At 38.0% G+C, this 16,124-nt stretch overlaps 1 protein-coding gene across 1 annotated transcript in view; it reads left to right on the forward strand.

The window, feature by feature from the left end:
* LOC127432921 (roundabout homolog 2-like) overlaps window positions 1–16,124 on the forward strand; it is a 94,273-nt gene that overhangs the window by 70,192 nt on the left and 7,957 nt on the right. Inside the window, exons 10-21 of the mRNA XM_051684445.1 lie at window positions 3,931–4,012; window positions 4,640–4,808; window positions 8,891–9,057; window positions 11,162–11,283; window positions 11,398–11,614; window positions 11,850–11,974; window positions 12,464–12,641; window positions 12,881–13,108; window positions 13,354–13,393; window positions 13,519–13,658; window positions 13,775–14,050; window positions 14,577–14,721. Coding sequence (XP_051540405.1) covers window positions 3,931–4,012; window positions 4,640–4,808; window positions 8,891–9,057; window positions 11,162–11,283; window positions 11,398–11,614; window positions 11,850–11,974; window positions 12,464–12,641; window positions 12,881–13,108; window positions 13,354–13,393; window positions 13,519–13,658; window positions 13,775–14,050; window positions 14,577–14,721 — 1,889 coding nt within the window. The remainder of the gene's footprint in view (window positions 1–3,930; window positions 4,013–4,639; window positions 4,809–8,890; window positions 9,058–11,161; window positions 11,284–11,397; window positions 11,615–11,849; window positions 11,975–12,463; window positions 12,642–12,880; window positions 13,109–13,353; window positions 13,394–13,518; window positions 13,659–13,774; window positions 14,051–14,576; window positions 14,722–16,124) is intronic.

Genomic DNA, 16,124 nt, shown 5'->3' on the forward strand with positions numbered 1-16,124 from the left:
CTACTTTTAAAAAGGGTAGCTTGACTGTAGTATAACAACTTTACATTATGAGTAGAATGTAGACTGGAAAGCTACGGTTACAAAGTAGCTCCCATAACACTCATGAGACACGCAAATATGACGTTTAGACAGAGATGATCGCTGTAAAATGTCATTACCACGATCCAATCAATGACGGAGGCATAAAATGCGCAATCGAATTTACAGCTAACAGACAGGCTTAATTAGCAGATCGATCGTAATCTTTGCTCGGTGGACAGATTCGGGGTGACCCAGCCACTGATGCGAGAGTTGTGCCCAGCAATAAAACCGGTAATTATGATCGTAATGGGAACGTGTGCTGCCGTTAATGTTAGGGCTTGCTAGCCTAATGAAATCCATTGCTCAAGGCCTCAGGGGTGTGTGTGTGTGTGTGTGATTGCAGGTTTCACCTGAGGTCGTAGCATTGTGGTGAACATGAGCTGATGTGTTAATTGATTGTGCCCAGGAATGATTAAAAGGCACTCATGCCTTAATTAAATGCTCATTCTGCTATAGAGAGAGGAAGGGAGGCAAGCGATCTTAATGTGCTACTCTCAGCAACCCTGTATATAATCCATACTCTCCTCATTGTTTGTAACACATTATATGTGCCCTTGGTAGCCATGTACAGTGGCTTTGCGGGCAACTACCGCCAAAGCAGATGCTACATTATTGCGACAAATTGGAATCTTCTTTCCATTATTTGTTCAGATTTTGTTTATCAACAGGGCAGTTGACAAATGGGAACAATGTCCCGGGCCGTGTGCTCACTGAGGGGCCGTTCACACAGGACACATTAGTACATTCAAGTACAGCTAGTGGGAGGGAATATAGCACTAAAACGCTGCACTTAAGGCACCAGACGCCTGTTTACGTAGATCAGCAATTTAAAAATAGCACATCAGAACAGAAGAACCTGTGTGAACCTTCCTTAAGGTCCTCTATGGTAAAGCCTAATTCTAAATGGGCCCCAGAGAATGGGGGCACACCCATAAAAAATTTGTTCGTCCCAGGCCCCATATATTTATGTGACAGCCATGTTTGTTAGTGTGGATTTAAGCTACTGTGTTTAGTTTTTTGTTATTTGACCTGCTATTTAATCGATGCTTTGTTCAGATGGACATTTGGATGTTTCTTTGGGCCCCCTTTAGTCCACAATTACCCTGGCATGATAGGAGAGTACAAGAGGCAGGGAGACTGGGGTTTGCACAGATGGTAGCGTGTGAGTGTGAGAGCGAAAAGGAGAACACTGTGAAGAGGTGCCATTATACCGGGAGAGTCGCCAGAAACTGTCTGCTTTTGACTGTTCCAAGGGAGTGAGGAAGAGCGAAATGTGGATTATGAGTTAGTCCACAAAAAAGAAAGGGAATAGCCTTGAAGTGAACTAGAAAGGGGAAGAGATGGGGGCATTGAAAAAGGAGAAGATGAGAGAGAGACAGTTATGAGTGGAAATATTTAGCTCCCTATTTCCTTTTCTGCACATACATTTTTAAGTGTGTGTTTAGCGGCGAGTTCGGAGCTGCCATCCGTTATTAATCAGCTGATGCCCGACTGCTTACCTCTCTGAGAGAGCTCGGTTCTCCACCAATGACCAGCCAGCACAGCAGAGGTCTAACCAATCAGGTTATTTACTTTAAAGGCTGAGAGGTCACTGAGAAATGTGTTACTACACCTTCTGTTTGCTCTTCTCCTTCTCCCAGGAGAGATTCATAAGTGACCAAAATAACACATGCTACAACACACTTCTTTACTACCTGAGGATAAAAAGCTGTTTTTCTGCATAGGGATATACAAACAAAGCATTTATCATTTTGTTTGTAAATATCTGAGTAGTTGACAATAAATTTGGCAATTTAAAATGAACTAGCAAAGGGAATAACTAAGTAAAAGAAATGGTGACCAGTTACAGGACCCAAGATATACACTTTTACTTAAACATACAGTATATGCAAATTTTAACCTAAAGTCTTTATATTGATTTAAAAACAAGTTAAACACAAGTTATATATGAAATGCCCATCTACTGTTGTATATCAACTACAGAAGTTTTTAATTCATGCTTAAACATGCAATACGCCAGTGTGCGCTTATAAATGAGATTAAACACGAAACAGACACATCACAAGTGCGCAGACATTAATTTGAGGTCAGGGTGTGTGTGTGTGTGTAGTGCCAATGAGTCAAATCCTCTGACATGTCATTGGTGCCCCTGAGCTGTCAGCACTATTAGATCGCTGTCTGAGAGAAAGAAAGAGAATTCCTCTACTACATCTCTTAGTGTCGTAAGCAGTTTTAGCCTGACTTCTCCCCTCAGCCTTGTGGTAAAAATGTAATGCCCCTTCACCCTCCCCAACACTGAACACATCAGCTTTGTATTTCCCTTCACTTTATACACATCCAGTATGCCTGTCCTAAATTGATTAACACAAAAACTGCAAATTGAATTAAAAGACAGAATATAATGACCAAAAAATAACAATGGAATGAATCAAACATAAGAGAAAAAATTCTAATCTGATTAGTAGATTAGCTGGATTACTCTTTACACTGATTTTAATTAAGTGTTTCATAGACTAGGCTGTTCGCAGTTGATTTCTGTCCATATTTGTGTACCGAATAAAAGGGTGAAAACAAAGAATTGTTTGCACCTCAAAATTAAAATTTCACTGGCAATTTTGTGTGATGTTTTGATTTTAAAATGAGCATTAAAGGGATGGTTCACACAAAAATGAAAATTCTCTCATGATTTACTCACCCTCCTGGCATCCCAGATGTGTATGACTTTCTTTCTTCTACAGAACACAAATGAAGATTTGTAGAAGAATATTTCAGATCTTTAGGTCCATACAATGCAAGTGAATGGGTGCCAAAATGTTGAAGCTCCAAAATTCACATAAAGGGAGCACAAAAGTAATCCATACAACTCCAGTGATTAAATCCATGTCTTCAGACACGAGATGATAAGTGTGGGTGAGAAACAGATCAGTAGTCATTTTTAATCGTAAATTCTCCTCCCTGCCCAGTAGGGGGTGATATGCAGGAAGAATGTGAATCACCAAAAACAAAAGGAAGGAAAAATTACTTAAAATTGATCTGTTTCTCACCTACACCTATTATATTGCTTCAGAAGGTATGTATTTAACCACCAGAGTTGCCTGTAGTACTTTTATTTTGCCCTTATGTAGATTTTGGAGCTTCAACATTTTGGCACCCATTCACTTGCATTGTCTGGACCTACAGAGCTGAGATATTCTTCTAAAAATCTTAGCTTGTGTTCAGCAGATGAAAGAAAGTCTTACACATCTGGGATGGCATGAGGGTGAGTAAAGAGAGAATTGAGAGAATGAGATCATTTTTATTTTTGGGTGAACTAACACTTTCACTTAAATTGTACTTATTTTTTTATTTTTATTTTATTTTTTATTTCAGCAGTTTAGTAAGGGATATTATACAGTCAGTCGGTCATTATTGCAAAATAACCCTGATGCATTTTAATGACAACCTGGCCATACAATATCTCACTTATTGATATGAAATATTGATTTGAGTCAAAATAATAATTGTATAATCTAAGAAGAAACAGGCTGCGAAGTAATACAAGAGAAATAAAACTAGCATAGCTATGTAGGAAATCGGTTGCTTGGGACAACGGTCAATTATGGAGTTTCACAGTCATTACACAAAAATGTTTTACCACGATTGGCCAATCAGAATCAAGTGTTCCAGAGAGCCGAGTAACAATAAAGGAAAAGTGATGGACTTTGCTGTATTAGGGTGAAATAATAGGCAATTTTCAAAGGAATTTTTACTAATTTGTCAAGATTTTCTCACTGCTCCGAGAAGGGTGAGGCAGTGCTTTGTGCTTGATTTTATCCATACAAATGCTGACCCTGAGCCTGCTGTTGCTAGGAAACGGACTCCGGGGCCTACACCTGTGTTGCCTCCAGTTTGAGTGGAGAGACAAGCTGGAGTGGTGTGCTCACAGTGAAAGGTATAACAACGCACACACACACACACACACACTTACAAGTGCTTCACCATCATATGTGTCCTTATCTTTGACAAACTCCATCATATCTTATCTCAATGCTAAAATTGGCTGAGGAAGCTGTTTTTGTTGTTAGTTTGCTCAGCTGATATATAAGTGCATTTAGCAGGTGTCAGCGTATAGCGCAGCGCCAAGCTGGGAACAGATTTTTCCTCTTCAGTATTGATTTATTTTAGAATTTTCTATATATCTAGAACTATATTGAAACAGCAGTCTATTTTTTATTTTATTTTTTCAGATAGACTGTGCAGGACTATAACTCAAACTAAACACGGACAAGCACGTGATTGCATAGACCTAAACTCTAAGAAGTGTAACTATATTTGTGAACTAATGGTTTTTTTCTACCTGATCTGACCCTTAAAAATGCCTTTCATTGTTGTAGCTTAATATAGTCAGGTTGATTGAGTCATGATACATTACATTTTGACCTGATTAACAACAGACAATGTAGTTGTTACCACAAGCACATTTTTACATTTAAACAGGATTATTCTTTAGACCAATTGGAAGAAATATATGCAGATATAGATGCTAATCTAATCTACCTAACCTGTGTTTACTCTACAGAGAGTGGAGGTCTCTCCATACCCCCGGTTTCAGAGCCCTACCAGCTGCCTGGTCCACCCCAGAAGCCTGTCGTAACTGATGTGACCCGTAACAGCGTGACCCTGACCTGGCAACCAAATGCACACGAGGGTGGGGCCGCTGTCACTTCTTACATCATCGAAGCCTTCAGGTGAGCTCATAAATGATGGATTGCTGTTCAGTGTAAGCAGTTCATTACATCGTGGTCCTTCACTGTTTATTTTCCTCCAACCCGGGATAATGTTGTCTCTTGCCAGTGGCTACTCAACAGATCTATTCTTCATTTTTTATTAATTCACTGTCACTGTCTTAACGTTGCTGGTCAGGCGTGACCGATAGGGTAATACCACCCTGTGGCTGCCCTGTCCCTGACCCCATCCCTTCGGTCTGCTGCTCCTCAGAGTCGTGCAAGGGCAGCTACATCCTGCGCTTACATCTCACATCCTGCCTGCTACAAAATTCAGTCCCCCCAGGCTGCAACCTACTACCAGAGAGAACCAAATTAAAAGCAACTATCCTGGAGTTCTAGAAATGAATTTCAGTCAAAGACTCCAGAACTCTGGTTTGTTTTATGGGGATGTATTTGAATGAATTATTGGATTTATACATATTCTACACATTAGTTAAATTGTATTTCCCTGTTTTCTTCTCTAAAATCCACCTATAATGTTTGTCAAGGTTTCTTGCACCAAAAACATTCATAATTTATTTTTACGTGATCATTTTCCACCCTCTCCGATGGGCTGTTTTTACTACTGTAGCTTTAAGACCTCCATATGTAAACAATCTCTGTTATCACTGTCTAAATACCATGTACCCGCTTCGTTATTCAGGGCGGGCCAAGTTTCCAATACTAAATATGGGTTAAAATGTAAATGTGGGAGGTCATATACTAATTTGGTTATGGTTGTGACATGACCAAGACAATTGCAGAATGACCCATTTTTGCAACTTAGTTTTTACAAATGAACTTGGTGGACTGGTCAGGGAGCATTAGGATATGTCTGTATAGTAGAATTATATATTTTATTTCAAAAGAGCAAGCAAAATCCTATTTTCCATGATATGTCCCTTTTAAATCTTAAATTGCGAGTATTCTAGCTGAAGTGGTTTGGGGGTTTATTCATTCCGCCAGAGGTTTATTTATTCTAGGTGAATGTGGAAAGTGAGCTTGTGAAATCTGTATTAATATGACATGGTAATGAATTTAAATCTAGTCCACATAGATGCCTCTTTAAGCTATTGTTAGCTGGCTGAAATGGGGCTACCTTTAATTACAGAACCAAGGTCCTGCAGTCCTTAGAGGGAGGGTATATGGCAAACAGGCTATTCAGCAGTGGAGACATTTTCATTCTTTCTGTATTTTATATTTGCAGCGTGGGTAAGAGATAGCATGGCCCCACGTCCTTAAAATTGATTCTTTATAGTGTGCTGTGGGGCTGAAAAGGCCGCTTGTTATAAAAGTTCCTTCCCTGAGGTGTTGAGGAACACAGAGAGCAGGGAGGCGGGGTTGGGACGGGCAGAATGAGTAATTTTATATAATGGATACGGTATATATCACAATGCAGTTAGTTTCTTTATTGCTGGAAATTCAATGAAAACATGCATAAAACAATAAAAAATATCAAAATTTAATATTATTAGCTGTAGTTCATCACGTTTTTATTATAGTCATAACTGTGGTCTGTTTTGACAGAAGACACTTGTAAGCTTGTAAGTCCAGAAGTCAGAATTTATTAAAGTCATAAAGAAAAATTGTTATACAAGCTCAAATTTGTAGGAAAGTTATGTTTTTATGAAATAATATATTAAACTGGTCTTAAAGGGTTAGTTCACCCAAAAACAAAAATTCTCTCATCATTTACTCACCCTCATGCCATCCCAGATGTGTAAGACTTTCTTTCATCTGCTGAACTCAACTAAAGTTTTTTAGAAGAATTTCTCAGCCCTGTAGGTCCAGACAAATGCAAGTGAATGGGTCCCAAAATTTTGAAGCTCCAAAATCCACATAAGGGAAACATGAAAGTATTCCAGACTACTCTGGTGATTAAATCCATATCTTCTGGAACAATTTGATAGGTGTGGGTGAGAAACAATATTTAAGTCCTTTTTCCTTCACATTCACTTTCTCCTTCTTCTGTTTTTGGTGATTCACATTCTTCCTGCATATCACCCCCTACTGGGCAGGGAGGAGAATTTATGAAAAAAATTACTTAAATATTGATCTGTTTCTTACCCACACCTATCATATCGTGTCTGAACACATGGATTTAACCACATGAGTCATATGGATGACTTTTATGATCCCTCTGTGTGGATTTTAGAGCTTCAAAATTTTGGCAAACATTCACTTGCATTGTATGGACCTACAGAGCTGAAATATTCTTCTAAAAATCTTCATTTGTGTTCTGCAGAAGAAAGAAAGTCATACACATCTGGGATGTCCATATCCCTTTAAATGGGCTGAGAGACACAATAGAGCTAAAGTCTGATAACTTTATATTCCAAATCTGAGGATGATAAATTTAAACTCAAGGGTATTATGAAACATTATTTAAGACCATGTCATGTGTTTTTTTAGAATAAAAATAATAATTTGGTAAAGCCTATTTTTGAATAATCTAGTGAATTAGTTTAACAAATAAAATAATACTCTCATATGATTACTTCCTCCTTTTATTTGTAACACAATGGATGCAAACCAAAAGGTAAAATTATTCTTAACAAATGATTAAAGAGTCTGCCATCAGCTTAACATGCAGGATGTAACATTAAAATTAAAAACAAACAACTAAAAACGGAAAAACTAATATAATAAAAATAAATAGTTCTGACTTTAAATTCTGATTGGATGAGTCACAATTGATAGCGCTGTAAAATATCTAATGTACACCCACATGTGACTGCACATCAACTGAATTAGATATTAATGTTCCAAGTTGCAATGTTGCTCTGCAGCCATAAACAACTAAACTCAGCTTCGCACTATGTCCCTTAATAACAACAACCTCCTCATCCTGACTTGTTTGGGACACAATGGCTCTCTGTATTTTTACATTACTTCATGTTTTTCATTGCTTTTACATGTAAATAACGTAAAGAAATCTTCCCCACCAATAGCTACGCAAATATATCTAATACAGTGTAAACAATATCACAAAATCTCTACCGGTTGACAAATTTTTACAGTCACAGTATATACCGTCATACCGCCCAGCCTGAGAAGTGGGGTTGTGGGAGGGAACGGAGGGAGACTGTGAATGAGAAGAGTGGGGTTTAGACTCTTGACACCTTGATATGGAAAAACAGGGCTTTGTATCGCCGCCCACTATTGAGATTATTGATAAGTGCGTATATATACAAAACTAGGGATACTGCCACTATCTTTCACCCAATCACATTCCATATGGAGGAAGGGGATTTGTTCATGCCCAAGCTTTCTCTGTTTCTTTCCATCGCAGCTGATAGCAAAGCAACCTTGGATTTATCGCTGCTATCGGTGGGCTGCTGAAGGATTATTTACGAGGTTCCCAGCATTTACGGCTTGGCCTAATTGTGCAGGTCGGCTTTTTTGGCTTGTGTCTGCGGCAGCAGTTGCCACCAGGGAAAAATAAACCTTGAACACAGTGCACGTGACTACCACTCTAAACAAGGGTGATGGTTAACCACAGACAAATGAAGAGACATATTCTAAAGCGCTCTGGCTCAAACAGATGTCTGCACTTAAAATTCATTGTTTATTAGAGGGCAAACTATTTTATTACGGATCTTCCCCACCTGAACAGCACCAGGTCAATTCAGCAAAGTGTCCTCCGAGTAGATCTCTGGGTGCTTATTAAGCAAAGTTCCTTTTGCCGTACAAACCAGCTAGATTTTAATGTAATTGGCCATGTATCCTTAAATCAAAGCTGAAACGTACACCTACAAGGTCTAAGCAACTTAAGTTTTTGGTTACACAGAGACGTTGTCATTAGACAGACACGTGTAATGAAAATCAAAGGAGTGCAGATAACCATCCATGTCACTGACTTTGCTGATAAACCCTTCTCCCTCTGATGTCATGAAAGAACATCTTCAGAACAAACGTAGAACAAAATATTGGTTTTCATATGGGGTGAATGGATCTGCTGGCTGTTTTGCCTACAAAAAATGCTTAGGGAAATAACTGGTCTATTTTGTGATGCAATGCAAACTGATCAATGTTTTAATTTACTAATCAACCTATTTCTACAGCCAATCCGCAGGCAGTACATGGCAGACAGTTGCAGATTTTGTGAAACTGGAGAAGCACACAGTCACCGGGTTGTCTCCAAATACTATCTACCTGTTCATTGTGCGGGCAGTCAATGCTTACGGCCTGAGTGACCCCAGCCCCATATCCGAGCCTGTACGCACACAAGGTCTGTACAGTCAGTTGAATTGCCTCTTTATGTAGAGATCTTAAAACTTCTGAATGTGAAAAATTTATTAATACATGTATAAATATTCATACGTAGGCATACTCTGCCAATAACATTTGGACATTCATGATTAGAAATAAATTATGCCCGTATTGACTGATTATTTAAAAATGAATTACTTTTCAATGTGAATTGGATCTATTTTGTGAATCTCATAATTGTCATTCTTTATGATAATTTTTCTTTGTATTTTGTGAAGGTTTAAAATACACAAAATACAAATAAAATTGTGACCGTCACAAAATACAAATAAAAATCATCATAAAGAATGACAATTATGAGATTCACAATATATATATACACACACACACACACACACACACACACACAAAGCAGCATACTGTATATATATATATATATATATATATATATATATATATATATATATATATATATATATATATATATTTCAACTTAAATAATATAGCATTATTTTTTCACATTACAGTAATGAGAATTTTTTTTGCATTAAAGTATGATACAATAATATGATTCAGGGGAATTTATGTGCTTAATTGTAGTAAAATAATGTCATAATGCAAAACTTCATATTGGTACAAATTTTTATTACAAAAGGCTTAATTTTCTTTACAAAAAAATACATAATTTCTTATTGTTTTCCTTTGGTTTTTGGGGAAATACAGTATGAACAGGGCATATTCTAAACCATTATGCACTGTTCGTCATTAAATCACGTTCCAGTTCCCAGTCAAAAGTGACCAGAAACAATAAATGTGTAATTCTTTAAATTGTTATGAAAGAAATGTAACAACTCTAAATTAAATTATGTAAAAGCACTAAAGTTTTACATTTTGGGGGGTTGTATTTAGACCTTTTTTATTTTATTTACTAATTTATTTACCTATTTGACCTTGAGCTTGAGCTTGAAAATTTATTTTTTTAAATTTTCTTACGAATATTTTCTCAAATACTGAACCAATTCTCATAAATTATATACCGTTTGAAAGCTTAAAGTTTCAAGAATCAAACTGCACAAAACAAAACAAAACAAAAAACTGATGAAATTACAAGTATAAACACTAGATGGCTGCAGAGAGCTACTTATTCATCCCTGGTTAAAGAGAAGATGATTTCTAGATTTTGTTCCAAGTTCTGCATTTAGATATATATTTAAACATTATCAAAGGCTACTTTTGTCAAAGTTTAGCATTTTGTTTGATTTGTTTGAGGTTATTTTTGTCAGTTTTTGCATACCTGAAATAAGTAGAATAACAAGTAATAACCTAATTTATCCCTGGTTGTAACAAGATAAGTGTGTGTGTGTGTGTGTGTCTGTGTGTTCAGCATTGTAGATGTGTTATGGTCTCACCGATTAATTTTGGTGTGTGTGTGTTCTGCATTTATTTTTGACAAATTATTAAAAAAAAATGTTCCGTTTTATAGTCTGACCAGTTCAGTTTTATGTGTATGTTTGTGTTTTGCACTCTTGATGTTTGGTAGTCTTTCCCCTTCATGTCTGTGTTTTTTTTTTTTTTTTTTTTTTTTTTTTTGCATTGTGGCTATTTTTTTAGATTTTATATAATAAATGATAAAAACAAATCTGTGATTTTTAGTGTTTCCCATTAATTTCCTATGGCGGTCACTTTTGACCGGGAACAGTACAAGTGTAACTTTTATTTTCTACCACTTAGACTGATCGAATCAACTGCAATTTCTTTGTGTGTGTTCAGATATCAAATGGACGAAAAGTCACCAAGTCTCGTACCCATCAGATAAAGGAAACCAGTTTTATTGAAGAAACAAAATTGATTTCGGTCAAAAATGACCGAACAGTGCATGAGGGTTAACGGGTTTCATGAGATTAATTAACAGCCATATGTATAGTGTATTTATATGGTTTTTGATTATCATTATATTATATACTGTATATGGTATTGAAATATCAGTTTGTTAATATAACATGGTATTTAACTATCAAAATAGTATTTATATGGTATTTAAATATCACTTTGATTATCTAATATGGTTATGCATACCATATTTTAGCATTTGAAGATGTTAATATTTGAGGTGTCTTATGCAGATGTGAGTCCTACAGGTCAAGGTGTGGACCACCGTCAGGTGCAGAGGGAGCTGGGAGAGATGGCCGTGCAGCTTCACGAACCAGTGCTGCTGACCGCATCCAGCTTTAAGATCAGCTGGAATGTGAGTACCGCCCATATCTACCCTCCAAATTGACTTCTCACCAACCTTATGATTCACCTGCCTGCTCACCTTATCTCATTTCTCTCTCTCTGTCTCCCTCTCACCATCTCTCAGGTTGATCGTCAGTCTCAGTACATCCAGGGTTATCGTTTGCTTTATCGTCCTGTCGGCGGCTCTTGGTCTCAGCAGGAAGTGAAAGCAGCAACGGAGCGTAGCACTGTCATCACTAACTTGCTCAAAGGCACGGAGTATGAGATTAAAATACGACCCTACTTTAACGAGTTCCAGGGCCTGGACAGCCGTCCGCTGACGTTCCGCACACCAGAGGAGGGTGAGATATCTGCAGATCTTTCAGATTCCAATTGATGCACTTCAATTTAATTTTGCTCTAATCAATTCAATTGGTGTTCATTCAGCCCAGTCCAACTCAATTCTATTCTGTAGCATGTAACCAAGATGAATTGTTTTATTCAGGACAATCAAATTATGGAGGGGGATAATGATGAAGATTTGCTATTAAGGACACTAAGTGTTCAATTTTTAAATTTAATGTAATTCTATTACAGTTCCGAGCGCACCCCCTCGTGCTGTAACCGTGGCAACCGTCAAGCTCAGCAACAGTTCTAGCATCAGTGTTTCATGGCAACCACCTCCCACTGAGATGCAAAATGGAGTGATTCAAGAGTACAAGGTGAAATTTTAGACTTGACTGTGGAAAACGAGTAAAACAACTTAAGTTTTTACTTAATTCATGTCAATATCTTTAGAACTTGTATTACGTTTTTACATCAAGAAGTATAACAAAAATTAAACATTTATTACGCAAATTTCTCTTAACGGATCGTGATGTAATTTGAAAGCAAAAATGTTGTGTGTTATGACACAATCACAGCCAGTCAGAACTTATAAAAATATTCAGAGAAGCTGGATTTTTGGCCAATCAGATTTCACTGAGGGTGGGGCTAAGTGATTAGCAAAATATCCTGTTTTTCTTCACTTAATGCAATTGCATCTGGTTAAGAAAATAACTCATATTTACATGGAACATATTAAATTAAGCTTTTATCACTTGTTGCTTTATCGCATTGTGCCTGGTTAGGTTATATAGTGTTAGGTTTAAGGGTTCAGATCTTAAGGTTAGTGTTCAGGTCTAAGTTTTATCTTTCTTATCTCACATCAGGTTTGGTGTCTGGGTAATGACTCTCAGACGCGTTACCACGTCAATCAGACCGTGGATGGAAATGTGCTGACCACCCTATTAAAGGGGCTTCTGCCAGGCGTGTTGTACCAGGTGGAGGTGGCGGCAGTGACCAGCGCAGGAGTGGGCACCCACAGCCAGCCAGTATCCGTGCTTATCAGTGAGTGTTTAATGAAAAATCAGCCCTGACTAGTAGAAATACAACTAGTAAAAGTGCTTGTTAAGTCAGGCCACGTCTGCTTCATAGAAAAGTAATTTAAGAAAAATTGCGTAAATTCAATTTGATTGCTTTTTAAATCCCTACTAGAAGACTAAATTGTTTAATTCCGGACCTATTAAGACATTAAGATTGAGAAAAACACACACTCTCTCTCTCTCTCTCTCTCTCTCTTTCTTCAGAATTGCCTGCAGAGCAGCCAGCAGTCACAGGTGGAGGCAGTGAATCTGACGAGAATTTAAGTCTGGCTGAGCAGATCACAGGTGTAGTGAAGCAGCCTGCCTTCATCGCGGGCATCGGTGGGGCATGCTGGGTAATTCTTATGGGATTCAGCGTGTGGATCTACTGCAGACGCAAGAAGAGGAAAGAACTCAGTCACTACACAGCATCATTTGCATACACACCTGCAGGTATGCAGACATGCACAGCTGTACGCATATTTTTGAAACACGACCAGAAATAATTTATCGGACATAAAACAGTTCTCACGTAAATTGTTGCATTCAGTTCAGTAGGGTATGTTACTTAAGAAAGGATTCATAATTCAGCTTTTAATTCCTGCTTGTAATAATATTCCACTGTATTCCTAACCAACTTCATCTATAGCCTCTAGTTTTTGTTCTCCTAATGTCTTCTTTTATGTCTCTTTTTTTAGTTGGCTTCCCACATGGAGAAAGTTCTGGCCTCAGTGGAAGGTAACTGGCACTTATAGACACAGATTCAAAGTGTAAATAGATTGAGATTAGATAGTCTATCAACCTATACTAATTATAATTATCATTGATATTATTATTTTTTTGTGTGTGTGTGGGATATATAGGCCTGGTATGCTTGGTGCTAACATGGGAAATTTCCCTTGGCTGGCTGACTCTTGGCCAGCTACCAACCTTGTACACAATGGAAAAGACTCGGTCAACTGCTGTACGTCTAAACATGACACAGCAGAGAGATACTATAATGGTAAGACTCTTTGTACAGCATTGTACACTTTCAGGTATGAAAGCTTTTATAGAACACTAATTGGCTGTCTTGAGTGTTATTAAATAAGCCTAGTTAATTTACCTTCACTTCCTCAGAGGCTGGAATCTCTAATTACCTGAATCAAACAGAGAAGTACAGCACTGACTCCAATGAAGGTCCCATCTACAGCACCATTGACCCAACCAGTGAGGATTTGCGTAGCTTCTCCGCTCAATACTCTCAACATACTACGCCCTACGCCAGCACACCCATCATGCCTTTCACCAACCAGGCACCCTGCAGCCCTGAGCAAGATGGCAGTCACTGGATGACCCAGCCTGGAACCTCCAACGCTCAGTACGCCCAGCCTGACCGCTCCAAGACTGATAATGGTATGGATAGTTAAGAGACTATTGATATCTTATAGATTCATAGTTGCATCTAGCAATAATATGAAAACTTGTTTGGTCAACATTGCAAAAAATATTTTTCTTTTCTCTATATTTTGTCTTGTTTTCCAGTAAAAGTATCTAAACATCTAAACAAGATATCATTACTTGAGCAGAAAAAATTGCATAAGATATTAAGTCTTGTTTTCAGAGAAATATAACACAATTTGGTGTGATTTATGCTCAAAGCAAGAAAAAAAAAAAAAAACTATTTTCCAAGAGGATGAGAAAATTAAACTTAATTCAAATGGAAAATATATTTATTATAGTTTTTTGGGGGGGTTTTTTTCCATGTTTTATGACTAAACCTCACTAATCATTTTTAGATTTTTCTGAAAAAAAGACTTAATATCTTATGTCATCCTTAATTAAATATATTTTGTTTTAAGTAAGTTTAAGACAAAAAGACATTTTTAAAATTACCCTGTAGTTCTTCATGAAACCTAAACCGCAGCTTCTGCTTCTACAGCAAAACCATCAAAGCAGAAGTTGATGGGGAAGCCGGTGAAAACTCCATCTCTCAATTGGATGGATGCATTGCCCCCTCCACCCCCCTCTGGAGAGCTGGACCAATGTGAAGAGGAGGACGATAATGAGCTAATCCAAGACATGGGGTAAAGTTCACTGGAAGGCTTCAAATCCATTTCATTGCAGTGCTGTGCCAGATACTGTATAGGAGGAGTTGGTGGACTATACATAGAAAAATGAATGCAAAGCTTAATATGGCGGTTGTAGGAAAATAAGACCCGCCTTTCAGTTAAAAGAGCCAATTGCTTTATTGGTAAAGGCATTCTGGTCATTTTACTCCACACATGCACATTAGCTGTACCGGCCTGAAAAATACAAATTCTTGCACACCTTATAGCTGCCTAAGGGCATTGCCAAGATGGCCACCATGTGAAAAGAAGAGAGTGATTTTTTCCAATGATAATTGCCAGAAAAAAAAATCTCAAATCTCACCACAAGTTCTTACGCACCCTTTCTTTAATTCCTTTTTTGCTCTAAGTTTTTAACTTAATTTCCATGTCTGCTCTAAAATGTCACTTAGGTATGCATGTCGACATCTTTTACCAATTTGCAGCATGCTAGCTAGCTAAAAGCAGTCTAAGACATGCTTGCTTTTTCTTCTGATTTCACCATTAGCTTCGATGCAGGGCCAGCGCTATTTGATTGTTGTTGACAGGTCTCTAAATGGAGGCTAACAAAGTTAGTGATATGCTACTCTTTAGTCTGGCCTGTTCTCCTTTTCTGTATCATATTTGTTTCTTGTTAGCAGAGAGCACGATCAGTAGTCCCCGCAGAGTGCTCCAGCCACAGGCACACTCTTATTGCTTTCCACAGCCACTCTAGCCCAATGGCTGCCTGTGAGGGGCACTAACGAGGGCGAGTCGCATTAGCAACAGTGGTTAACCAGCCCTGTGTCACAGATTACACTGTGGAGATCAATCTGATAACCTCGACATAGCCTCTCTCACGCAGCGGTCCCACAGTAACTGCATTTGCCAGTGACAGGTACAGCCCTTCTCAGGTTCCTTCCTCTGAGCAGAATTAGACTATTATTCGAGGCACTACCATGCAATGCAACACACACAGTCAAACTGGATTTTCATGACTCGCCCTCAGTTAAGTTCCAAGACTTGCAATGACATGGATAACAAGGTTAACATTTGTGTCAGCCCTAAGGCAGTTTAAAAGAACATGGGCTCTGTTATTGCATTTTGAGTAAGCTTAAAGCTGAAGTGTGTAATTGTTTCAATGTTAAAATACTTTCTCCTGTCCCACCATACTGTAATATGCAGAGACAACTACAAATACAGTAAGCCATTTGTAGGTTGATTTTCCCCAGAAAGTGTAAACATTCTGGCTTCGTGGCTCGAAACATTGTTCTGTTAATTTATCATCCCGACCAACCAGAAACAACAATATTTGCTCAACCAGTGGTGTGAGTTTGGGGCTGGGCTATTTGTTGGTTCAACCAATGGAAGACAGTGGAGTGCTTGGGAAACTTTTTTGAAAG

Source organism: Myxocyprinus asiaticus, chromosome 42, assembly GCF_019703515.2.
Source record: "Myxocyprinus asiaticus isolate MX2 ecotype Aquarium Trade chromosome 42, UBuf_Myxa_2, whole genome shotgun sequence".
Lineage (NCBI taxonomy): Eukaryota > Metazoa > Chordata > Actinopteri > Cypriniformes > Catostomidae > Myxocyprinus > Myxocyprinus asiaticus.